The sequence below is a fragment of the Pseudopodoces humilis genome, chromosome 11, assembly GCF_049639895.1.
Source record: "Pseudopodoces humilis isolate 2021_Gansu_Grassland_sample_001 chromosome 11, ASM4963989v1, whole genome shotgun sequence".
NCBI classification, from domain to species: Eukaryota; Metazoa; Chordata; class Aves; order Passeriformes; family Paridae; genus Pseudopodoces; species Pseudopodoces humilis.
In genome coordinates this window covers 24,237,705-24,263,043 of record NC_142210.1, presented here as the reverse complement: position 1 = coordinate 24,263,043, position 25,339 = coordinate 24,237,705, and the positions used below count along the sequence as shown (strand labels likewise).

Below are 25,339 nucleotides of genomic sequence, written 5' to 3'. Positions count from 1 at the left end.
GTGCCTCGTGCTCTGAGATGACTCTGCTTCAATGCCAGTGTAAACAAAACTGTAAAAGAATGACACATCCATAAAGAAAAAACCAGACCAGAAACCCCGATTGTGAAAAAAACCCCTACATTTCCATCAGCCTCAGGACAGAACTGTTTGGAATCTGACAGCAGAACCAGACGCTGGTGTGTGATTTCATCTTAACCAGAATTCCTTCATTCAACCCCTTCCTTCATTCCCGTATTTAACCCGATGTTCAGGGAAAGGGATCAGAACCGCCCCGGCACCGTTCCAGGAGGGTTCCACGGATGCAGTCACGTTCTCTGACGGGGAATTCACGGGGAATTCACCGGGCAGGCACAGCACGGCTCCAGGTGGATGGAAGGTGTCCCTGCCCATGGCGGGGGGTGCGACGGGATGGGCTTTAAGGTCCCTCCCAACCCAAAGCAGCCAGTGATCCCATGATCCCATAGGATGCTGACGCACAAAAACGCACTCACTGCAAAGCTCTGCTTGTTTTTACCCTGATAACAGAGCCGAGTGAGCCGCCGGAGCCCCCCGGCACTGCCGGGCCTGCCCCGGGCTGTCCGGAGCTGTCCCCGCCGTGTCCCCGCAGCCGTCCCGCCCCTGACCCCGCCGCCGCTCCTCCCCTTCCGCCGGAGCGGCCGTGCCGGGCGGCTCCTCCTCCCGCGGGCGGCATTAGCTCATCGGCCGCGGCTCCTCGCGGCCCTTTCTTCGCGCTGCCCGCCGCCCCCATGGCCCTGTGCAACGGGGACACCAAGGTCAGTGCTGGGGCTGCGGCCCGGCCCGGCCCGGCCGTGTGGCGGGGCCCCGCGGCCCGGGAGGGGAGCGGGGACCGCGGGGAACGGGAGGAACGGGGGCCGCAGCTCCGGCTGCTCGCAGAGCGCTAATTCATTAATTAACTGATTGATTGCCCGAGTGGGGATGTTCCGCGGCGCTGTGCCCGGCTGTATCCCCGCTCGCAGCCGGGCCGGGGTTCGGTTTGCCCAGAGCTCCGGCCCCGGCCCGGGATGTCCGTGTGGCTCGGGCACATCGGCACGGAACGAGCCTCAGGAACTTACAGCTCCGATAATGCAACTTCTCAGCGAGCCCTGCAGCCTGCCTCCAGCCGCTGCTGGAGCGGGGTGAAAGACTTGTTGTGCTTTCTTTAGCTAGTTCGCAAAAAATCCCTGACTCTGGGGGGGTTGGAGTGCTCAGTTTTTGAGTGCTCGGATTTTGAGTGCTCACTTGGTCCCCGTGTGTTTTCTGACACGCTTTTCCTTGGCCGTGTTCACAACCTCTTCTCCTGGCCGGGGCTAATCCCGGCTGTTCCTCTCCTCCCTTGTTCTCGGCTCTTTATCTAGCTGTGTCTCTGAAGGGCTTTTTGAGTGCTCGGCTCGTCCCTGTGTAGGTTTTCTGTCACGTTTTTCCCTGGCTGTGGTCACAGTCTCCTTTCCACCCGGGGCTGCTCTGGGGGGATCCAGTTCTCCCAGCCAGTGCTGGATGTGGGGCTCCCGGCTCATCCTGCACCAATGACAGCAATTTCTGCAGGGTCCCAGCAGCCCATGCACTCCTGCATGACACCCATGTCTGTTAAAGCTTCCCTGGAATAATGATTTTTGGGGTTCTTGTTGTGTTGTTGAGGATGGCCTGAGTTTAAGGGAGCTGCTTTCCTGTTATACTTGGAAATCTGAGTGAGCGTTCTTAGACCTGCTTAATTTTAATACCACAGGGAAACAGTTAAACTCTTGTAAAACCTGTGCTGGCTTGAAAGTGCAAGATCAAGGCTCCTGGTTTAGGCTTGTCCTGAGTTACTGGTGTGGGTGAGAGCTCAGGGCTGAGGGCTCGGACAGAGGAGCTGCTGCTACTTCCTAGTACTCCAGAATGGGACTGGTCTGTGTAGAAATGTGGTTTATGAATTACACTAATGACCAACCTGCGACCACGTGGGTGTGTGAAATGCTGAAAAATCCCCTGATTCTGCACAAGTGGGCTGTTAGGAACTTGCACACTCAGTTTAAGGCACTAGGCAGGGATGTGAGGAACGGGATCTGTGGTGTCCTTGGCTGGTAGCCCAAGCCTGCTTCCAGTTCTCCTACTTCAACTCTCTAGAGAACTTGGAATTACTTGGTTTTGACACCAGAAGAACAGCAGTGATGGAAGGTTTTTGTTCTCCAGTGTTAGGTGGTGGAACGAGGCTGACCCTCGGTGTGGCAGCACAGTTGGGGTCACCACACGGCTCAGGTGGCACACAGGACCTTGGTGCCGTGTCTCGGGTCCGTGGTCCTCAGGGTGACTTGGCGCTGGAATTGGCTGAACAGAGACTGTCTTCTCTCCGTGTGCTCAGGTTTTCAGTCCTGTTTTTAGTCCTGCTCTAGGGACAGCAGCACAGTGCTTCTGTCCCCATACCTGGACAGCCTGGGACAGGTGTCAGAGCAGCTTCCACAGGAGGTCTCAAAACCAGTGAGTTCTCCAGATTTTTGTGTGAGCACACCAGAAGACAAGGAGCTCTAGTTCTGGCTGTACTGAGGGGACAAAGAGCTTTCACTGGAGGCTGTGCAGTCCCCAGCAGGATGAGGTGCTGGCTCCATAAGCCCTATCCATCCCTGCAGGAGCTGGGCTGTCTGGTGTCCTCTTTTAATCTCTGCTGGCACAGCCGTGGTGTGCAGAGCTCAGCTGCCATGTTGGCTGCACATGAACAGCATCTGTTCCTCTTTGGATTTCATCAAATGAAGTTTCCCTTGGTAATTTGGGTTTAAAACCCCTAGCCTTGGAACTGTGCCTTTCAATAAGTAGAACTAAATGCTGTGATGACTTTTCTGCCTTTTTTCCTTTTCTCTTTTTGCCTGTGATTTATGTTGGGCTCTCTTAGTCCTGAACCCCCTTGCAGTTCCACTTGTCTGGTTGGTTCAGAGGAGTCTGGGTTGTTGTCCTGCTTCTGCTGGGGTTTGAGGGTGGTGCAGGTTCAGGACACAGACCTACTCACACTGCTTTAAAGTGCTTCTCAAGCTACTCCTGGTGTAACTTCAGGCTCTGTTTTCACGCTCCTGTCTCCCCTACAGCCCCCATTAACCACCCCTGCCTGCCCAAAACATCTTGGGGTAGGGCGCTGGAAACCAGATGGATTTATTAGCTCCAGGGGTAGCTGCCTGTCAGTGCAGCTGACACCAACAGTAACTTCTGTTCAGTCTTCTTTGAGACAGGGCTGCAGAGCTCTGTCCCTAAATGACACAACCTACTGCTCTGAAACAATTGAAGACTTGAAATAAAAAAATAGCACTGCAAGGAATAGTGTTTTCCCCAGGATGGGCTCAGGAAAGAATAAAGAAGTTGGTCTGTCTCACAAGAACTGCTAATTTAGAAATTGCCAGGTGAAAATGCCCAGAATCACTCTGAAAGTGATTCCCTCCCATGCACTGGAGGGGAGGAGAGGTCTGGTGACTCTGCCTCACCTGGGGTATGAAAGGGTCTGTGCTGCTAAACTCTGCTCTCTTCCAACATGTGCACTTCTTGTTGTGTAACCCAGCACTATTGTCATCAAGAGCTCCCCACCAGGCAACTTGGCTGCCAGCTGAAGGACAAAAATTAAATATCTGATTTTAACCTGGATTTAGGCTTTTGAGGGATTTAGCACTATTTCCCCCCCGCTCCCCCCCACTTATCTCCTTTAATTAAGATAAAACCTCTTCCAGCTGGTGTGAAGTTTGGAAGTTTCCAGTGTGTTTGTGGGGAGGTTGTGTCCCAGCAGGATGATGCTCTCCAGAATCACCTGTGGCTGCTCTGGGCTGAATTCCTGCCCCAGGTGGAAATGCTGGAGCAGCAGTGATGGGAGCAGAGGTGAGCTCTGGGTTGGAGGTTCTGCTGCCTGGTCCAGACCAGCAGAACAGCTCCAACCTGCCATCACTAAAACCTGAAGTGGAGCTCCAAGATGCTTGGAGGCATCATTTGCCAAAGTGAAACCCTTCCCAGTTTGCCCTTCACCAAGCTGCACTGGCAAGGAATCAGGGGAAGAACACCCTAAGAGAAGTAAATTCTGTAGGCAGCAAATTTTTGGTGTTAGAGCATGGCTGTTGTTCTTCCTTGGAGATGCTTTCATAAGGACACTTCCGTGGAATAGCTGCCTCTTCTCACAATTTTTTTTAATGAAGAAACTTGGCCTGGTGTTTTTTAGCACTCTTTCAGATTTAGCCAAAGTTGGCCAAGCAGTTCAGGCATGAGGGGCTCAGAGGGAGCCACTGCTTTGTTCTGACATGCAGTCTGCTCAAATGCTGCACTCAAAATGTGTTGGTTTTTTTTTCCTAATCATTTAGCAGCAACATTTGTTCTCAATTTCCCCTTTTTATTCTCTCCAGGAGGTAATGTCAAGTGAAGTTCAGCATATGAGGCAGCGTGACGGGGAAAAAAAACATTTTTTTGTTTGATTTTTGTGCTGTTTTGCCTGAGAAAAAGGCCGAGGCTCTCCGTTCTCATGGGCTGTGCTGGGGTTCGTGTGGAACTGGAAAAAGATGGAGAGGCTGCAGATGGTGATCAGGGCATACAAGCTCCTGCTTGTGCAAAGCTGTGCCATCATTAGCTCATTAGCATTTTCCTTCCCTAATTTCTGCCCTGTTTGGTTTGGGGGATGGGGATGTTGTCTCTTCTTGGGGTGGATGTTCTGTGCTGGTGTCCAGCGCCTTTATCTTGCCAGTGCCTCAACTGGTCCTTATAATCCTCAAGATTTTTTTTTCATTTTGAAGCTTCTTGGCTGGTCTTTATAATTTTTATCATAAATTAGCATAGCTAATTAGCAAAGCCTCGCACATGTTAGCTGTTAAAGAGGTCTGGCTCAGTCAGTGGGCTGTCAGAGTAAAGCCAGAGGAGGTTCAGGCTGGGTATCAAGAGACATTTCCTGACAGAAAGGTTTGTAAAGCTGCCAGGGGTAGTGGTGGGCTCACCATCCCTGAGAGGGCTCCCAAAATGTGCAGAAGCAGCACTGGAGGGCACGGTCCGGTGGTGACCACAGGGGTGGGGTTGGCTGGACAGCTGGACTTGGGACACTGGCAGAGGGCTTTTCCAGCCTCGTGTCTCAGGAGTTCTGTGGGATCTCTGTGGTGGGTCTGGGTCTGGGTGACTCCGTGGGATTTCTGTCGTGGGTGATGATGGTTCCATGGGATTTCTGTCGTGGGTGATGATGGTTCCATGGGATTGCTGACCTGGGTGATGATGGTTCCGTGGGATTGCTGACCTGGGTGATGATGGTTCCATGGGATTGCTGACCTGGGTGATGATGGTTCCATGGGATTTCTGTCGTGGGTGATGATGGTTCCATGGGATTTCTGTCGTGGGTGATGATGGTTCCATGGGATTTCTGTCGTGGGTGATGATGGTTCCATGGGATTTCTGTCGTGGGTGATGATGGTTCCATGGGATTTCTGTCGTGGGTGATGATGGTTCCATGGGATTTCTGTCGTGGGTGATGATGGTTCCATGGGATTGCTGACCTGGGTGATGATGGTTCCATGGGATTGCTGACCTGGGTGATGATGGTTCCATGGGATTGCTGACCTGGGTGCTGTTGGCAGCCCGAGAATGCCGGGGCAGAGCTCAAGGATGGGCAGCACCACTACGAGGGCGCGGTGGTGATCCTGGACGCGGGCGCGCAGTACGGCAAGGTGATCGACCGGCGCGTGCGCGAGCTCTTCGTGCAGTCCGAGATCTTCCCGCTGGAGACGCCGGCCTTCGCCATCCGCGAGCAGGGATTCAGGTACATCCTCCTGCCTCCTTCCTCCCCTGTGCTCACTGTGATGCCTGGAGTTTGAGCTGGTTTGTTTCCCAGGTTCTGCACCGCCTTGGTGTGTAACTCTGAACTTCTCACAAGGCGTCAGCAAGTTCTCCTCACAGCTCAGTCAGACACAACAATCCTTTTCCAGCCCCAGATGCAGCTTTGGGCCAAAAGGAGTAAACATCAGCAAACTGGGAGGATGGGACTTCATCACCTGAAGCTGTAATTGGACGTTTAACCCCAATGTGTAAATGGACCAAAACCTATAAAAGTGTGAAACCTCGTGACTGGGTGTCCCTCCTGGGGCCATCCCACCTAGAGCCACGGCCAGGCTCCTGCACTGCCCAAGGTGGATTTTTTGAAGGCCTTTTAATAAATCCCTACTTTATTCCTTTAACTCTGTGCCAGGAGCCTCTCCAGGCATCAGCCTCGTGGCTTCTCCTGGGCAGTGGCTCCAATGCCAGTGCTGTCCCTGATTCCACCTGAGCTCTGCTGGGGACACTTGGGCAGGGACCTGTGGTGTCCTTTTGTCTCTTGATGCCTTTTTGTGCATTTGTTTCTTAATGTCATTTTAATGATTTAAATTCCAAAGCATAATTCAAAAGGCTGCATTTTAAATATCTGCCAAAATGTAGATGATTTTGTTGTTTTATCTGTTGAATTTTTTGTGGGTTTCTAAATTTATTTTTTTACTTAATTTCTTTTTTTTCTATTAAACTAACTAACTTGGATACTGAAGGTATTGTGCCAGATGTTTCTGGGAAGCAGCTAAAAAACCCCTAATTGACACTGCCACTCATTGTCTGCAGCAAAGAAAGGTCTCGCAATTACTTAGTACTTTGTACATTAATTTTTGATGTTTTGTTAGGCTTTTTAGGATACACATCTCTTCTGTGTGTGGAGAATAAATGCCCTGAAGTCTACAAATCACCAAAGATTTGTACTCACTTGTCAGTTTGGTACAAATCCAGAAACGTGGTGCACGTGGGATTTTGGTTGTGCTCTGCAGTAGATAAGACAGCGCTGCAGAAGTGCATTTTTCCATTTCATGACAATTATAGAAGCAGTAAAGAGTTTATGTGCTGATGCAGGTTTGCAGCAGGAAGAACTTCAGAACAGTTGAAAGTTCTTCAGAGCAGTGGGATTAGACCTGTAGGACTTGTCACTGCAAATAGCTGCTCTTTAAAGTGTGCCGGAGCCTCTTCATCCAGGTCACTTCTCAAGGCTGGGGTGGTGGTTTCAGGTCACCCAGGCTGGTCAATAATTCTGTGTGTCCACAAAATCTGTTTGTGTGCAGTGTCTGTCAGTCAACAAACCCAACAGATCCACCCCTGTGGTCACTGTGAAAATGAGGTTGTGGTTTTGCTAAATGGTATTTCTGTGTTTAAAAAGCTGGCTCCTCAATGTTCAGAACCCTCTCTAGTGACGAGTGTCACCTAAGTGTGGCATGAACTTATTTTCCACAATATCCCAGCTCTGGATTATTTCCTCTGGGCTCTGGCAGGAGTCCTGACCTCGGGATATTCATGCACACATTTTCCCCTGGGTGTTTTTATGTGCTTCCTGAGGTGCAAAGGAGCTTTCCAGAGCTGGGTCAGGTTGTTTGGGGAGGGGTTTAGGGTAAACCAGAGAAAGGAATATTCCTAGCAACACGGACAAGTGTGCAGGAAATGACCCAGTGCTGCAGGAGAGCTTGCAAAGTCTGCATCCTGTGCTGGCTCTGACTCCTGCACAGCTGAGATGCGAGTCCTTCTCTCAGCCCCTCAACTCATTTTTTCACTTTAATACTTGGGCACATTGCAAACCTCTCTGCATTATGTCAAATTTCAATTGGCATGGAAAAAACCCAGGTGTTTAAGACTCGACTTTTTGGAACAGTGTATAATTATTTTGACTTCTCCTAAGAATGTTCAATCTACAGTTGTGGCTGTATTCCTTCAATTCCTTCATAGAACCCAGGGGAACAGCTGGAGCCAGGGGAGTTTTGGGTTGGCTGTCAGGGAAAGGTTCTTCCCCAGAGGGTGCTGGGCTCTAGATAACCTCTCCAGGGAATGGGCACAGCCCCAGGGCTGCCAGAGCTCCAGGAGCATGGTCTGTGGTTCTGATTAATATTAAATTGTGTTCTGTACATCTGGCACTGGAGCAAATGCTTCTGTGCATGGAGTTATTTGGAGCTGTAGCACCAGCAGCCATGGAGAGAGAGAGTGCAGGCTCTTTATATGAGTTTGAGTTGAGGAAATGCACCGTGCCTCCAGGCCGACCAGCAGTGCCTGTGCAAGAGCAGCAGGGAGGAGCTCTCAGGATGGTTCAGTGTAAAACTACACCCATGTCAGCTGTGCTGCTTCCAGAGCTGGCCTGGAGATCCCAGCAGGCAGGGAAACAAATGTGCCTCTTGCAGCTCCATCCCTCCAGCTCCTCCCTCCTGGCCTGGAGGGGCTGCAGTGACCTTGGTGCCTGGGCTTGGTCCTGCAGCCTTGTTTCTGTTGGTGGCACAGACAGGAGTGGGCAGCACAGTGCCTGTCCCTGCTGCTCAGAACCAGAAAAACTCTCTTTTGTCAGTACTTGCATGGAACTAATGCTGGGAGAATTACTGGATACATTTAATCCCGCTTATGCAACTTCTGTCTCGTTTGGTTTTGCATTTCTGGCTCGGGAGAAGTTTGATGTTCTCTGTGAAACAAACAGTTCTGAGTCCAAGGTCTGGTACAGCCCTGCTCAATCCCAGGCTGAGGCCAAAAGTGTTGCCCAACTGATGCTTCTGCAGTTCATGGTCTTGTAAAGCATGGTTTGCAAGAGTTCTCTCTTCCCCTTTGAGATGGTTTAATTTTCTTTTATTAACTCCAAACCCTACGTGATCACATGTATTGTACTTGTAATTCTCAACTTGTTGCTAATGCCATCTCTGCATAACCAGAATGGATTAAGGGGCATTTTTTTCAGCAGATTCAGGAGTTAGGGAGTGGATTTTTTTGACTGCAGTTCTTCTCCAGATGTCACAGACTTCATAAATTGTGTGTGTGTATATATATATAAAAATATATATATTGGTGCTGATACTCTACATTTATCCCAGTCACCCTGCTTCTCTTGTAGCTGATGGTTGGCTATGAGGAATTTAAAATACAGACACTTGTTATGATGGTTTGTATTTGACTTAATTTAAACTGGGGAAATCCCTCCCTGAAAACCCGCTGGGTTTGACAGCAAAAATCAAGCTACATGTTAGAAAGTGTCAGTTCTGAGAGTGGTATGAGACAGCACCAATGCTTAAAGTAAATAGATTTGGAAGTAACCAGGGTGTTTGTGTTAATGATTTCTTCATGTTCTGTCTGCAGAGCCATCATCATCTCTGGAGGACCAAACTCTGTGTATGCAGAAGATGCTCCGTGGTTCGACCCAGCCATATTCACAATAGGAAAACCCGTGCTTGGGATCTGCTATGGGATGCAGGTGCTGTTGGGAGCTGGCACAGAGTCCCTGGGCTTGGGAAACATCTCCAGGAGCCAGTTCAGCCGTTCCATCTGCTTGTCCACAGCCACCTTCCAGGCCCTGTTTCTGCCTGAGCTGAAGGGGCCGTGCTGGAGCTGCTTTCCAAACATGGGCAGTGCCACAGGAGCACGCAGCTGATGGACTGAGCTTGCTGTGTGCTCCTCTCTCAGCTCTGCCTTCTCCTGCAATGGCCTTAAAATGAAGGAGGGCAGGTTTGGGTTGGAGATTAGGGAGATGTTCTTCCCTGGCAGGGTGGGCAGTGCCTGGCACAGGTGCCCAGAGCAGCTGTGGCTGCCCCTGGATCCCTGGCAGTGCCCAAGGCCAGGCTGGACATTGGGACTTGGATCTACCTGGGACAGTGGGAGGTGTCCCTGCTCCCGGGAGGGGTGGAATGGGAAGAGCTTTAAGCTTCCAACCCAAACCAGTCTGGGATCTGTTGTATAAATGGTTTTCCTTTGCTGCAGTGCTGTGAATGGAGCGCCACACTCCCTGTTTTTGTCAGAGTAAATACAACCTGTCAGTCACTCATTAATTCTGCCCAGCTGGTACTGAAAAGGGCACCTCTCCTGGAAACAAGTGGAGCAGTGTCTCAGGCTTGAGCTGTTTCTAGTGTAGTTCTTAGGAGTGCTTAACACTCCCTCACAAAAAGAGAAATAACCTTTCCTTCCCTTTGGACTCGCTGGTGATCCTGCGGGGATCTGGTAGATCCCAGCCGAGCAGAACAAACTTCCAGGGAGACAAGGGCTGCTTGGCTTCTGCTCATGCATCTTGTTTTTTCCAGACTTAGTCACAAAACCAAACTAAGGGAATAAATTCAGGTTTTTGATGTGGCCTTGGATACTCAGTTTGCAGAGCAGCCATCTCTGAGGGAAGGAGCTGTGGAACAGACTTTATTTTGCAAATCTCTGCCTGGGGGGGTTCTGCTCCCTGAATGTGGCAGTGGCTGGCAGAGGGCAGCAAGGATTAATTCTGCAGGGATTTCTTACAGCTCTGGCAAACGGCAGGAATGTGGTGAGGGGTGCAGGCTGTGAAGTGCTGTCTCTGTTTTGCCCTGCAGATGATGAACAAGGTGTTTGGAGGGACGGTGCACAAGAAGAGCGTTCGGGAGGATGGAGTGTTCAGCATTACCCTGGACAACACCTGCTCACTCTTCAGGTGCACACACATTCCCACTTACCAAAGCAGTATCAGGCTGGGAAAGGCTGTCACATGAGGGGAAGGTTATTTTTTTAAAAGAGTGAAATCAGCTGACAGTTTATAATAAAACTTTTACAAGTGTGGTCACAAATAAGCAGGTTGCTCATTGAAATAAATACTTAGGGCTAGCTTTCCAATTAGCTCTAAAAAAAGCAGGTGTATTTGCTGGGAATGTTGTATAAACCCCTTATTTCAGAGTCTTCATTGAGACACTGAGTGCACCATGACCTGAGAATATTTGAGTTAAGCTCTTGTCTCCTGCAGTGCACTGCTCTTGTATTTGTTGGTGCCTGTCCAATTTTGGAAAGGGCACAGAAAGTCCAAACCCATTCCTCTTCTACCTTCCTTTAAAACTGGTTTATGATGTTTTATAAACCAGGATTAGATTTCTTGATAATTTTATTGATGGCTTTCAAGTTCCTTGTAAAAAGCCTGACCATTTCCTCATCTCTGTGTTCCAGTTTTATTATCTTTCTTCTGTAGGGCTCCTGCAGAACTGTCCCAATTGTCCTGAAAACACATAGTTTTGAACAAGAAAAGTTCACTTTGTTGAAATAAAAAGACTGCCAGTGTCCTGATGGGCTCCAGATGGCTCCCTGTGTCCGAGAGGGGACTTCAGTACTGGGGTGTCTGTGAGGAGAAACCCACAAACCCTTCAGAATTAAGATCAGCTCCCTCTTGCAGGAGGGCTGTGTTGGACAGAGGCATCTCAGAGCTGCAGCTGGCCCTTCCTGGGAGGGAAATCCTGCAGGCATTTCAAATGTCCTGGTCTATCTCTGTGCTTTTGCTGGAATCCCTCAGGGCATCTCTTGGAAAGGCAGGGAATTAAAAGGTTAAAGGTAGAAGGTCTTTGTCCTTTCTTGAATTGATTCTAGTTTTTTAATTTTCATTTAGGGGCCTTCAGAAGGAAGAGCTTGTGCTCCTCACTCATGGAGATAGTGTGGATAAAGTTGCTGATGGATTCAAAGTGGTGGCACAGTCTGGGAACATCATAGCAGGTATTTATTTTATCCTGAATTTGTCTTCTGATGATGTTTGTTAAAGTAAAGAGTTATGGCAGACAGGAGCTAGAACCAAATGGGAACAGAGTAATATTATTGTTATTTAATTGCCAAATAAATGAATTGTTTTTAACAATTTCTAGTGTGCATTTGTATGTCGAGCTGTTAGGGTAATAAAGAAACAGACTTTAAAAGGAATGGTCCTGATGTAAATGTGGTTGAAGTTACCATTATTTATATAGTTTATATTATTTTAAAGCATGCATGTGTTGCTTGTCTTAGAAATAAAATATCCTGTGCCCTTAAGGCAGGGGAGAGGGAGACACTGTGGGGTTTGGGTACTGTAACAGTACAAGTCAAGCGCTGTTTAATTATTAAAGCTTTATTAACTTGTTACTGTATTTAATATTGCATGAATGTTCAACTGAGCAAGAGTAATGTAGGTACTGAACAGCAGGGCTTTAACATCACACAGAGATTGGCACAGGAAATGGTGGGACCTTAGAATTTGGGGTTTGAAAGCCACTGGAGTTACCAAATCCCAAAGAGCCACCTTGAGTCTCTTGCTTAACTTGGATCTGCATTCACATCCAGCTTACTTACTTATTTTTGTTCTGTTGTGTGTACCAGGCATAGCAAATGAGTCCAAAAAGCTCTATGGAGCACAGTTCCACCCTGAGGTGAGCCTGACAGTGAACGGGAAAATGATCCTGAAGAATTTCCTGTACGACATCGCGGGATGCAGCGGCACCTTCACCGTGGAGAACAGGGAGCTCCAGTGCATCCAGGACATCAAAGAGAAAGTGGGCTCCTCAAAGGTGCTGGTGAGTTGAGCCAGGGCTGGACTAGCAGGAGCACTGGCAGTTGCTGGGGTTGATTTGGGGCGTGGGGAATCGTCCCAGGGTCCAGGGAAGCGGCACGGCCGGGGCAGCGCGCTGCTGGCTGGCTGCAGGTCAGCATCCCGCTCTCCCCCTGCAGCTGCTGGGTGTTAACACCTTCCCCAGGCACAGCTGACCCCGTGTGGGGCTTTTCCCCCTCCTGGCAGGTGCTGCTCAGCGGGGGCGTGGACTCCACGGTGTGCACGGCGCTGCTGAACCGCGCCCTGAACCGCGAGCAGGTCATCGCCGTGCACATCGACAACGGCTTCATGCGCAAGAGGGAGAGCCAGGCCGTGGAGGAGGCCCTCAAAAAGCTGGGCATCCAAGTCAAAGGTACCACGTTTCTGCTCATATTCCTTGCAGCACTGCAGAGTTGTGCTGCTCTTCCCAAAATCTGCCCTTAGGGTTGCGTTCCATCGAGCTGCTGTTCCCAGCCACTCAGACCGAGGCCGGGTCAGCGATGTGGAACCACCTGGGCCTGCTCACAACATTTAAACCTGAAATGTTAGGCCTTGTTTGCTTGCTTGGAGCATACAGTGAGCTGCCCCATCTCTTTAGATGTTGGTGTTCTGCAGGTGGGGCACAGCAGAGCAGTGGATTTGTGCCCTGGTCACTTCTCTGCCGAGGGATCCTGTTCATCTGCTGCAGAACTCACTGAATTTCCATTTTCTCCACTATCTTAATTGACACTTTGGGCTTCATTTCTTATCCTGAGTCTCTTTCTGTGTCAACTGTGAGCTCATTTGGGTGATTGAATGCTACCACAGTCAAAATTATTTTCAAGGCATTTTTGCTTGCTTTGAAAGAGGTGCATTTTAATGGTTTTGGAGTGACTTTTTGACAAGAAGGTGTTGATTTGTCAAAGGTTGGACTCAGTGATCTGGGAGGTCTTTTCCAACCTTTATGATTCTGTGAAGGAGTTAACTGAGAGAGCAGAGAGTGCCCAGATGAGAAGGCTCAGAGGTTTTTTGTACCTCGAGTCTGAGGAGGTCAGAGAAGACCAAGTTAGTGGCAGCAGCAGGAGCTGCTGTGTGGCCTGGGGGGTGAATTAGTGGGCAGTGCCTGTTCTGGGGCTCTGTGCCTTGCCCAGGGCTCCTCCTGTGCTCTGCTGGGGCACTGTGGCCCTGGCTGAGCAGTGCTTCCCACTGCCACAGCACAGGCTGGGCTGCAGCATCCCCAGCTTCAGACAAAACACATTTTTCTAAATATATTTATTTATTTTTAAAGTGGAAAATCCACATCTTATTCTTGCACTCTGTGGAGCAATAAACCTGGGCTCTGGCAGGCAGCCAGAGGAGCAAATTGAGGGAATCCCTTTGCTGCAAGTGCTCCTTCTGTAGGACATGGAGTTGAGTGCTGGTGGAAGATGCCAGAGCCTCCCAGCTGATCTCTGGGTTGGGAGCCTCTCTAAATTAAGAGGCATAATACAGCATCAGTAAATACTGCATCATTTAATTTTGGTTGCAGGAAGGCCTTGGGGAAACACTGTCCTGTAAGCTATTTAAAGCAAGTAAATTATAATCTAAGAGGGAAGCAAGAACTTCCACATTAGGCATGTGGCTGCCTAATCTCACAATATGGAAAAAGTAAGAGGTTAATAAGAGAAATAAAAGGCTCTTGTTAAAATTAATTTCTGAGGTGTTGAGCAGCCCTATTCAATGCAGTTAATAGTCAAAGGAAATTCGTTTTGGTTTGGTTTTTTTTTTTAAAGCAATAAAGTGAAACTTTTATTTTGTAACCAGCATGACAATCTTTATTGATTTTGTAATAAAAATAAAAATCCCTGTGATTTCCTGCAGTGGTGAATGCAGCCCATTCATTCTATAATGGCACAACAACTCTGCCCATCTCAGATGAGGACAGAACCCCACGTAAAAGAATTAGCAAGACCTTAAATATGACCACGAGTCCTGAAGAAAAGAGGAAAATTATCGGTGACACCTTTGTTAAGGTAATGTTTATGTGTTATTTGGTTGAAGTTTTTAAATCTTGTGGTTCCTTTTATCTTTTACTGTTTAATCAGTGGCATTGGTGCTTGTGTGAGCTGTGGGTGGCCCCAGAAGCCTTTGGTGACAGGGAGAATGTTTAACAGGCGCCGATGCTCCAGGACTCTGGAGATACTTTTTCCGTTTTCTGTTGAACAAAAGATGGGGTTACAGGAGTGTTTCAGCAGTGGGACAGTGGCATCATTGGTTTTTAGGCTGGAGTTTGCTGGTTGGTTGTGCTTTTACAGCTCCCTGCCACGGGTCAGACAGTTCATTCTCGGCAGCGCCACGAGTGCCACAGCTCTTCCTTTCTCTGCCCCCCTGCAGATTGCCAATGAGGTCATCGGGGAGATGAACCTGAAACCCGAGGAGGTTTTCCTTGCCCAAGGCACCCTCAGGCCCGACCTGATCGAGAGTGCCTCTCTGGTGGCCAGTGGCAAGGCTGAGGTGATCAAAACCCACCACAACGACACCGAGCTGATCCGCAAGCTGCGCGAGGAGGTGAAGGCTGCTGGCTGCCCCTGCCACAAACTGGATCCAGAATCTAAAACTCTCTTTTGCTGGTGTGACTGTCACTGATGGGGCCCTGCTGTGACAAGGCCCCTGTGACTCTGTTGTAACTTGTAATTTATTGCATTTCTTTTGTTACCAAGGGTCTGTTTATCTGAAGTCCAGAAAAGCTTTTTAAGCACCTTTCTGTGCACAGCTCTTTTTTAATTAGCATGTGAAGTAAAGGTGGGGAGTGCCTGGTTTGGTTTTCTGGCACTGGAATGGTGAGATCTCTGACTGTAATGTGCTCTAAGAAAGAGCCAGCACAGGGCAGAGAGCTCACCCAGCAATGTGGTGAGGTGCTCAGGTGCCAACTCCCAGCCACAGCAGAGAGCTGATGATCCCCATTTCCACCACTGATCCCTGCAATAAGGCTTTGGGGTTGGTTTGAACTTCCAGCAGAGACAAGAGAGGTCTGAACTCATGCAGGCACAGGCAGTTTAGCCTTCCTGCTCTGCCAGAGCCACGGATTCTTCTGGCACAAACTCTTCTTCCTGCTCTCACCCAGCTCATCCTGCAGCTGTTCTACAAAGCCCACATTCACATGGAATTTCTTTCCAGTGTTTATGGAATCGTTCACACACCTCACTGGTGCTGTGAGGTCAGGCCACTTTGGGTGCCAGAACCTAAACATTTGAGGCTTTTTGTTTGGATATGTGAACCGGAGTGTAAATTGCCTTCTTTTTCTCTTTTAGGGTAAAGTAATAGAACCACTGAAAGATTTTCACAAAGATGAAGTGCGAGTGCTGGGAAGGGAGCTTGGTCTTCCTGAAGAGCTGGTTTCCAGGCATCCCTTCCCAGGTATGGAGCTGGTGGGTCACAGCACTGTTCTTCAGCAGATCCAGAATAACTGCAGTATAAAACTGATCCTTAAACACAGAAAAAATCGAGTTGGGTTTTTACTTAAGCACAATCTTTCAGGAGAAGGTGACTTGAGAGCAGCTTGATAAATATATACATAATGTTTTATAATTGAGCCTCTGTTTGGCTTTGGTGGGAGAAGGCAAAGGAGGAGCTCTCAGTGAGCTCTGCCTGAGCTGCCCCGTGGCTCTGACCTGGAATAATGGCCTGGCTCTGCCTTTCCAGGGGGCATTTGCTGTCTTGAAAGTGAATGCTCAACATTTCTAACACGAGTTCTCCACTAGAAAACAGCAAAATTGATGGCTGTGGGTTGGTTTCTTCATGTCTTAGATTCAGTGGCAGAATGCACAGTACTCAGTGACTGATTCCCTGTGCCCCACTTGAAGGTGAAAACCAGCTCCCTGTTACTTGGTGTAATATTCTTTTCAACCTTGTTTTGCAGGTCCTGGCCTAGCAATCAGAGTGATCTGTGCTGAGGAGCCTTATGTGTGCAAAGACTTCCCAGAAACAAACAACATCCTGAAAATCGTGGCAGATTTTTCTGCGAGTGTGAAGAAGGTAAGGAAATTCTAAATTTTCATTCTGAGTGATGGTTCTGTGGTGACCCACGGTGAGGTTTAGTCTGCTGGAAGGTTAAAAGGACTGGTTTGTGCTGCTTAAGGAATGCTGCTCAATTGAAGCTGTCCAGTGGAATTTTTTAGTGCTGTGACTGGTGCAAGTGTTGAACCATTTCTGGAAAATGGAGCTTTATTTACCTTTCAAATGAAACAGATTCTGTTGTAGTTAAACTTTGTGCAGATGAGATCACTTAGTGTCAGGAAAAGATCTTCCCTCCCTGAAAGAGCTGTAACATTCTAGGTTTGCACACCCCAGAAATCTCTGGGTGTGTAAATGCAGGAGCAGGAGCCAGGAGCTGGCCAGGTGCCCTGATCCAAAGCTGGCCTTTGTGGTGGCTGTCAGTCATTACAGGGGTCTGCTCTGAGGTGTGGGTTCAAAACAACTTCCAGAACCTTTTTGGTAACTCCTGGAGGGCAGGGATTTCTCTCTCCCTTTGCTTTAAAAGATCCAGAATTGTGGTGCCATAAAACGGAGAAGTACAGCTTTGTGAAGGAGAAAATGAGCACAGGAAAAGAACTTCCCCTATGGCCTTGGAGGGCTCCAGCTTAAAATGCAGTGTAATCACAGGAAAGTGCTGTTGCTAATGTTTAATTGTCAGATGAGAGGTATCTTTTAAATAGTTCCAAGGGGTAAACGTAGACTAAGCAAACAGCTACTTAAATAACAATTTTATTTGCACTGTGCAAGTTCTGTTTGAGGGCCTGGGAGCTTTATTTAATTCCAATTTATTGTTCTGCTTCTGTGCCCAGCCTCACACGTTGCTGCAGAGGGTGAAGGCGTGCACGAGTGAGGAGGACCAGGAGAAGCTGATGCAGATCACAAGCCTACATTCACTGAATGCCTTCTTGCTCCCAATCAAAACTGTGGGAGTGCAGGTACAGGCTCCCTGCAGGGCTGTGTGTGAGGGGCAGGAAGATCTCTGCTGCTCCAGGGGGTGGGCACGGAGCTTGGCTCAGGAGGGGAGCTGGGGGTGCCCTGGGTGGGTGCTGGGGTCCCTGAGCTCAGTGCCAGGGGACACTGGCCAGCCCAGGGGTGCTGGTCACTCAGCAGCAGCTGCTGCAGCCCCCTGAGCTCTGCTCTCACCCTGCTGGCCCCACCCAGGCTGCACAGGGTGAAAATCACACTTTTGGCCGTGGTGGTTGCCCTTTCCAGCCCTTTAGTGAGCTGTGCTGCTCCCTGTCCGGGGCAAGGAGAGCTGGATGTGTGCAGCAGCTGAGCTTCCCCTCCCTCCTGTGGGCACAGACACAGACCAGGGGCAGAGCTGGCTCTGAGGGAACTGTGAGCAGTAACTCAGGAGGTTTCCTTGCTGAGCAGTCCTGGCTGTGAAGCACCTTTCTCTGCACTCTCAGTGTTGAATTCCTCCTGATATTTTATTTCCAGCTGCCTAATGCTGCGTGTGGCTCTTTGCAGTCAGCTTTGGTTACTGTTTCAGGCTGCAGAGTCATTAAATTTCTGTGCTTTGTCACCAGAATGCCAACACTGGCCACTGTAGATGGGTCTTCCCAGTCTGAATATTTCCTGCTCCGTATTTTCTCACCTCTCCAGTCTCTCCCTGGTGTCACCAGCTCGGTGTCTGCTGGATGCTGGCCCAGACTGTGGTTCTGTCACCTGCAGGATGGACAGGGAGGAGCTGTGGGTGGCTGTGGCAGCACAGCTCACATTCAGTGGCGTTGTCTGTGTTTTGCTGTTCCCCAGGGTGACTGTCGCTCGTACAGCTACGTCTGTGGCATCTCCAGTAAAGATGCTCCACACTGGGAGTCCCTGATGTTCCTTGCCAGGCTCATACCACGCATGTGCCACAACATCAACAGGTGAGTACTGAATTACCTGTATTTTTAATTATCTAATTCCCATATGGAAGTTCAGCAGCTGTGAACGTTTCCCTGTTTAATCTGGGGTGTAGTATTTCTATACATTGGACAGGTGTACCATGCAGAGGTCACAAATACACAATAAATCCAAATATGGATTGATTTCCACCTTGAAAAGAAATTGCTGGCCTATATCCGTGGATTAGGCAGCATCCCCTATAATTTATGCAAATCTCTTCGGCAAGGCTCCAGCCTGGTGCTGAGCTGTGATGTGCTGCAGTTTGGTTTGCCTTTGTGTCAGGAAGGGATTTGTGTGGGGCTGTCAGTTCTGATGGCACAGGGAGAGCTCCAAAGCTGGGCAGTTTGATCTTAATTGAGCTCTCTGAGGATACATTTTCTACCTACTCGAGTCCATAACTTTTCCAGCAGCTGAAGGTGCTTAGACATGAAATCAGCTCTGGAGAATTATACCCTCCTTGCCTGGCTGTGGGATTTCTGCCAAAACTGCTTATAGCAAAACTTAATTTTCTCACATAAGTGACACTGACAGAGCTTTTACTCTGAAAGGTGAGACCTGGAATTGCAAGATACCTGTTTAAATTAAGTGCAGAGGGGACAAAAGGAGGCATAAATCAGGATTGCCTGTGCAGTTCCAGAGTGTGTCACAAAATTAAACTAAAAGCCAGTTTCTGGCTTGAGAGCACTGCTGATTTCTTCAAGCTCTGCTGGGTTTGAGGCTGCCCTCCTGAGCATCCCTCAGCTCTGGGAGCTCTGCTGTTCCAGGGACCTTAGGGGTGTGCTGGCATAGTTTATCTCCTGCCCAGCTGTGCTCCCAGGCTTTGTACTCCAAACAAAAACCTGCAGAATAAACTGGCAGATGCGTGTGGTTTGGGTTTTAGACTCCTGGTTCATGTCAGACCCACACAGCTGCTGTGAGCACCTCGTGGTAAATCCATGCACGAGGCCACTCCAACTCTGCTTCTTGTTCTGCAGCCTCTGAAAGAAAGGAGTGAGAGCAGAAACATAAAGCTGATGTGGCTGCTTTGAATTCACAAGATGTTTTGTTGCAGATGTACTTCTGCAGGTTTATAAACTGCAATTAGTGCCCTGTGCTGAAAACCCTTTGTTAAGGATAAGGTGTAGCATTTAATGGGGGGTGTTGGTGGTGTCCTGTTAAAAACTGTAAGCAGAATAAAATGTGGTGCAGTTTTCCAGCTCAGTTTTCTCCCTGTGGCCCTGAGCAGGGGGGTTTGAGGCACTCTGGTTTGTTGTGTGTGTGTGTTGCAGAGTGGTGTACGTGTTTGGCCCCCCTGTCAAGGAGCCCCCCACGGATGTCACCCCGACCTTCCTGACCACGGGAGTCCTCAGCACTTTACGTCAGGCGGACTTTGAGGCTCACACCATTCTCAGGGAGTCTGGTAGGTGCCCCACCTCATCCCAGGGGTCACACTTGTGTTTGCAGATCCCTGCAAGCCCAATGGGTGTCATCAGAGCGGTGCTGTCAAAATCTGCAAGCAAACAGCTCCAGAAAAGGGCTCAGCTACTGGAGTGCCAGTGAAAAGTTGTGGAAGCTGATAGCTAAAGGCCAGGAATTAATTTGAGGGGATTTTGGGGACTGACTTGCTTCCAACACATCATGAAGCTCAAAGCTGTGGTGCTGCACTGCAGACTTGTGCAAAAAGTCCTGTCAGGCCCCTCAGTCACCCAAATCCCTTCTCTTCTCTGATCTCAGTGTTCATCTGAGGTGAAGAAACTTGACAGAGTTTTTAAACACTGTTGGTTTTGGGGAAAGGCCAGGTGCCAAGTTTCTCCTGGGGGTGATGCTCACAGCCTGTGGTGGTTTCAGATTTCCTAACTCCAAGTCAAAGCTGCAGCCCCAGCCCTGCAGAGCCAGGGATGTGGAGTCCCCTGGGTGGGCCACATGGGCAGAGCCTGGGCTAAATAGTTCTGGGGTTCAGCCTCTTTGGTTTTTACTGAATTACCTTTGGAGAGGAGATCTGTGTGGGAAGCACGGCATCAGCCCTGCCTGCATTTCATATAAATCAAATTACAGCAGATCCCTCTCTCTGAGGATCCATATTCAGTTTGCAGAGCTGTGTGAACAGAATTTGTACAGAATTAACCTCAAAAGGCTGAGATAACACTGTCAGCTGTGTTGGTAAAGCTGTAGCTGTGTCTCGCTAACTTTTGGTGACACTTGGCTTTGTGTGAATGAATTGCTCCTAAAAATAAGCCTGGAGTTGTGGTTTAGTGAAAAACCCTCCCTGTGCAGCAGCTCAGGCCAGGGCTGGCAGAGGGAGAGAGCCTGAGCAGGGTGAGCTCCACACACCTGGGTTTTGGAGCTTGAGCTCCTTGCAGCAGGGAAATTGGGGAGCTGTGCATTGCCTTTCAGAAGGAGATGTTGAAAAATCAGTGAAATGTGATTGTCTGGAGTTACCTGCCCACCACCAGCCAGGGGTACTGGAGAGCTTTCTCCTGGGTGTTTCAAAGGTTGTTCAAAGAACATTTCAGAGATTTATGTGGGAGCATCTCTTCATGTGGCTCGATTTGGGACTGATAAAACCCCATGGTTTTACATTGTGTGGGGAGGAAAGTGGCTCTCCAGTCGACTCACAGTGAATTACAGGGATAACACAGATTAGCTGGGATTTTCCTGCGTGCCTGCAAACTCTGAGGATCATCTCAAGTGGCAATTTACAGAATCTCAGAATGGTTTGGGTCGGAAGGGACATTAGGGACCATCTATTCCACGCCCTGGGGATGCCTTCCACTTATCCCAGGCTGCTCCAAGCCCCATCCAGCCTGGCCTTGGGCCCTTCCAGGGATGGGGCAGCCACAGCTGCTCTGGGAACCTGTGCCAGGGCCTGTCCAGTGCCCTCCCTGTAGAGCTGCAGCACTGCTGGGAGCAGAGGGAGCAGATCCCATGGGATGCAGGAACGGCTCCAGAGCTGGAAGCACAGGTGGGAGCCTCAGCCTTGTCTGTGAGCCCAGCTGACGCCCTGTGTGCCCCTGTGTGCTGCAGGCTACGCTGGGAAGATCAGCCAGATGCCAATAATCCTGACCCCGCTGCATTTTGACCGGGACCCCCTCCAGAAGCAGCCCTCGTGCCAGAGGTCCGTGGTCATCAGGCCCTTCATCACCAGCGACTTCATGACGGGCATCGCCGCCACGCCGGGCAGCGAGGTGCCCGAGGAGGTGAGGGGCTGCACCCAGCCTGTTCCACCCAGCCTCTGCTCACTTCAGCTTCCCTCTCACCCTCCTGGCCTTCCTTTTGATTTTCTTGCTATTTTTTTCCTCTGTTATAAATAATCATTAGAAAGAATGTTTGTGGTGTTTTGGGGGGGAAAAAAAAAAAACCTGACAAAAGGAGGGGCTGGCAGATGGGTGCGACAAACTTGGAGGCTTTCCAGCAGAGCTGAGCCAAAACAGCACCAATTAAAGAGCAAAGAATACCCCAGCCCTTCCTGGGATTTGGAATTAATTTTTGCATCGGTAATTGGAAATTTCTTGGCGTTAGGAATTGCCTTTGTCTGGCACTTGTGCTTTTGCTGGAATTTGCAGTTTAACATCTCAGTGCCCTGTTTGCTCTTTAGGTCACTGAAAGGACTCAGGAGTCAGGGTCAAGCTTTTTAATTTATTTTTTTTTAATGGGAAACTTTATCCATGTCCGGTCAAGTACTCTGTCCCCCTGGGAATGCACTGTAGGAATAGGACTGACCTTTTATTTTAAACACACTTCAGGAGCATATGAGCATTGTTTAGTAACTGTGTAGAATTATATATTGAAGTCCTCTACTTTAAGGCAGCCTGTGCATGAGAAAAACAATTCAGGTTGCCATGTGAACTATCCCACTGTATAAAAAGAGGATTCATTTGACCTCAGTGTTTGTGTTTAAAAACAACCAAACACCACAAAACCCACCCCCAAACGAAAACCCTGCATTCTGCAGAATGAAAATGGTCATTTTATGGCTCAGTAGTAGTGTGGCAGCTAAAAAGTAGAGGTTATAGAGACTAATCATATTTATGGGGGAAATAACAATATTTTTCTATACAGAGCAATGCACTGTTAATTTGTGCTTTCACTACAAACAGCGTGTCATGTAAGTGGTGTTGGGAACTCGGGGGTTTTTAAGGAAGCTGAACTGCTTCTCCCCTGGAATATTCCTGCTAACATGGATTAATTGTGAGCTCTGGAAGATGAGTCTGACTGGAAACCAGAGTTTTGTTCCAGCTGATTTTACTTTGTGCCTGGCAGCAGCAGGCTCCTCTCTGGTGTCCAGCACAACTGGTGTGAGCAGTTTGCCCTCAAGCTTTTCCAGGGTGATTTTCATCAGGTCTGTTTGACACACCTTTTTTTCTGATATTGTGCTTCCCCTCCACCACAGGTTGTGTTGAAAATGGTGGCAGAGATCAAGAAGATCCCTGGCATCTCTCGGGTGATGTACGACTTGACATCAAAGCCACCAGGAACTACGGAGTGGGAGTAATTAACTTTTCCCTATCCAAGTACTGTGTGCAGTCTAAACCATATCAGAAACCATTCCCAGTGTTGACATGCAGTACTGTGAAAGAGTGACTGGAGCTGCTACATCGCATCAGATTCCTCTCCTGGAGCAGAATCCTGCAGCTGAGAGCTGTGCTGGGGATGAGAGCGGCGTGGGGCTGAGGATTGTACGGGTAAATGACGGTGGCAGCGCTGCCGGGCCAGGCCCCTCTGCTTTGCCTTTGTCTTTCCAGTCCCCCCGTGTTCCCCGTGTTCTGTTACCTGTCATTTCGGTGTCTCTTTGTTTTTGTACACTGTGTAAAAAGAGACAGTTTATTTACTTCTTACCAAAAGCATTGTTACGGCCCAAACATGTAAGAGGAGTTAATTCTTTGTGACCAACCGCTTTGGGACGGATTTATTATAAATAAATATTTTGCCAAATGGAGTAGTGGGTACTGTGGAGTGGCTGTGTATGTTCTGTCCCCTTGTCCTGGGCTGCCTGGCAGTGGGGCTGAGCAGTGCTGGGCTGCCCTGTCCGTGTGTCTGTCCCTGCTGGGTGCAGCTCCAGCCCCGGGGTGCTCCGGGATGGCAGAAAGGCAAACCTGGCAGTGAGGCTGCTGCTGGCTCTGTGCCTCCTGCGTGTCCCCAGCGCTGCCCCTGGCCTTGGAGACGGTTTATTTTCCACACCTTCGCTCTGACAGGGGTTTTTTGGGGTGTGTTGTGCTTAGCTGGGTCTGTGAGATCATTCTGGGTGCTAGTGTGGAGTCCTGGGGTGGGGTGAGCTCCCCATCCTCACAGACCCTCCTGTCACCCGTGTTCTGCTGTTGGTAGTGAAGCAATAAATAATCTGAGTGGTTACTGGGCAGGAGCTTTCTGATGGTTTGAGGCAAAGCCATTTCCATCCACCTGAGAATCCTGTCCCATGACAGGAACAGCTGGATTCTGACCTGAGCAGGTTGCTGGGCACCTGCTGGTACCCCCAGCTGAGGCACCTGGAATGTGCATCCAGCCTCACCCCTCTTATCCTGCTCCTTCAGTTCAAGCAGTTGTGTTTTGTTCAGCTGTGAGATCACTGTAGTATTATGGGGTAAAATTTGGTTTCAACTGTTCAGTAACATGGAGTGTATTTCATGGCTGTAGCTCCTCTCTGCCCTTGCCTGGATCTGTGAACTGGAATAATATTGAAAGTGTTTGTTCTATATTTTTGGTCACACGCATTTTCCTGTTCTTGCATTCCCTGCCTACACGTTATGGAAATTGGGTTTGGAAATTTCTGCTCCTAGGAAATGGCCAACTGGTGTAAATGTGTTTTTTTGCCTGTGTCACTGAGGGCTGTTTTGCACGAGGGGGAGGAGGTGGCGTGTCCCAGCCGGGGCTGCTGGGGACACGGGGGATGCAGGAGGGCAGGAATTGGGGCTGGGGGGCTCTGCCTCCCCTCCAGCCCTGCTCCAGGAGGCCTTTGCAGCTTGGGCAAGTGGAGCTGAATCCGTAACTCAGTCACCTTTTCAGAAGGGGGTGGTGATTTGGACCCACAGCTGTCACAGCCTGTTGGAGCTCCAGTGATGTCAGCGATTATCAATTCCCTGCTGCAGGGTGGGGATCTGTGCTCGGTGAAACCCTGCTCAGGGCTGTTTGCTCTCACCTGTCCTGGCAGGTGGAGGCTGCCCTCCAGGAGAGCTCCCCAGTGAAGTTCCAGTGCATTTGGGTTGGGTCAGGAAGGGCTGAGGGCAGCTGCTGTCGTTTCTGGGTGGTGCCTGCCTCAGCAGGGCGCAGAGACAGGAGCTGAGTCTCTGGTGAGAGGCAGAACCCCCTCAGTTCTCACAGCAACAGGCTCGTCCCCGTGGCTGCCACGGCTGTGTTGCCTTGACAGCAAACAAGCAAAGCTGAAGGAATCACTAAAAATAATGCAAATAATCCAGAGAGCTCTGCAGCCCAGCCCCTGCTGGGTTCTGCCCAGGCTGTCCCTGCGCAGCTGCAGCTGCAGTTTGTGCTGTGGCTGTGACCTGGCTGGGGTAAAACGTGTTCCCAGTGAGGGCTGGGGGGCTGCAGGGGACCTGCTGCCCCTGGGACACCCCCTGCAGCCCTCCTGGGCAGGAACCTTTTATTCCCTGTAAAATTCCTCCTTGGAACTGCATCCTGGCTCTGGGCACGGTGTCTGCTGAGCTCTGTCACCATCCTTGAGCCCCTGGGCTGTTCCCTCCTGGAGCTGGGCAGCGTCTCCGTGCTCTTGGTTAGGTCAGAGAGGTTGAATATTGAACATTTTAGGCGTAAACTATTGCACTATGAATCAAAATGTCTTATTGGAGTGGAGTCTGTGCCCCTGAGCCCCTGTGTGCTGTAGCCCTGCAGGGCTGTTCTTGGGAAGGTTGCTCTGCTCATCCCAGCAGTTCTGGTGTTTCTGTGGAATTCCTGTGTACTGGACACCAGAGTGGAGAGAAACATCCTACTCTGTTCACATTTCTTAAAATACCAGTTCTATTTAGCACCTAGTTTACAAACTAATACCTGTAGCTGCCCCATTGTTCACCTGGAGTCTTCAGTAAAACATGTCAGCAATTAGAGGAATTTGTATCGGGGGCACTCCCCATCAGTCTCAATTTTTAACATTTTTCTGCTTGTGAAATGATAAAGTACTGTGAGCCTTAATTTTTATCCACAAATAAAAATATTATGTTTGAACCTTGGTGTGACTGTTTTTTTATTATTTTT

General features: G+C 49.4%; 1 protein-coding gene across 1 annotated transcript; it reads left to right on the top strand.

The window, feature by feature from the left end:
- Positions 1-630: 630 nt before the first annotated feature.
- Positions 631-23,075, top strand: GMPS (guanosine monophosphate synthase). The gene is made up of 16 exons (XM_005525140.3): positions 631-773; positions 5,553-5,734; positions 9,088-9,202; positions 10,299-10,396; positions 11,333-11,436; positions 12,070-12,263; positions 12,485-12,650; positions 14,117-14,268; positions 14,630-14,803; positions 15,547-15,652; positions 16,155-16,270; positions 17,080-17,205; positions 18,026-18,141; positions 19,429-19,559; positions 21,164-21,336; positions 22,530-23,075. The coding sequence occupies exons 1-16, from the start codon at positions 747-749 to the stop codon at positions 22,629-22,631; spliced, it is 2,082 nt and encodes a 693-aa protein (XP_005525197.1). The 5' UTR covers positions 631-746; the 3' UTR covers positions 22,632-23,075.
- The last annotated feature ends 2,264 nt before the right edge of the window (positions 23,076-25,339 follow it).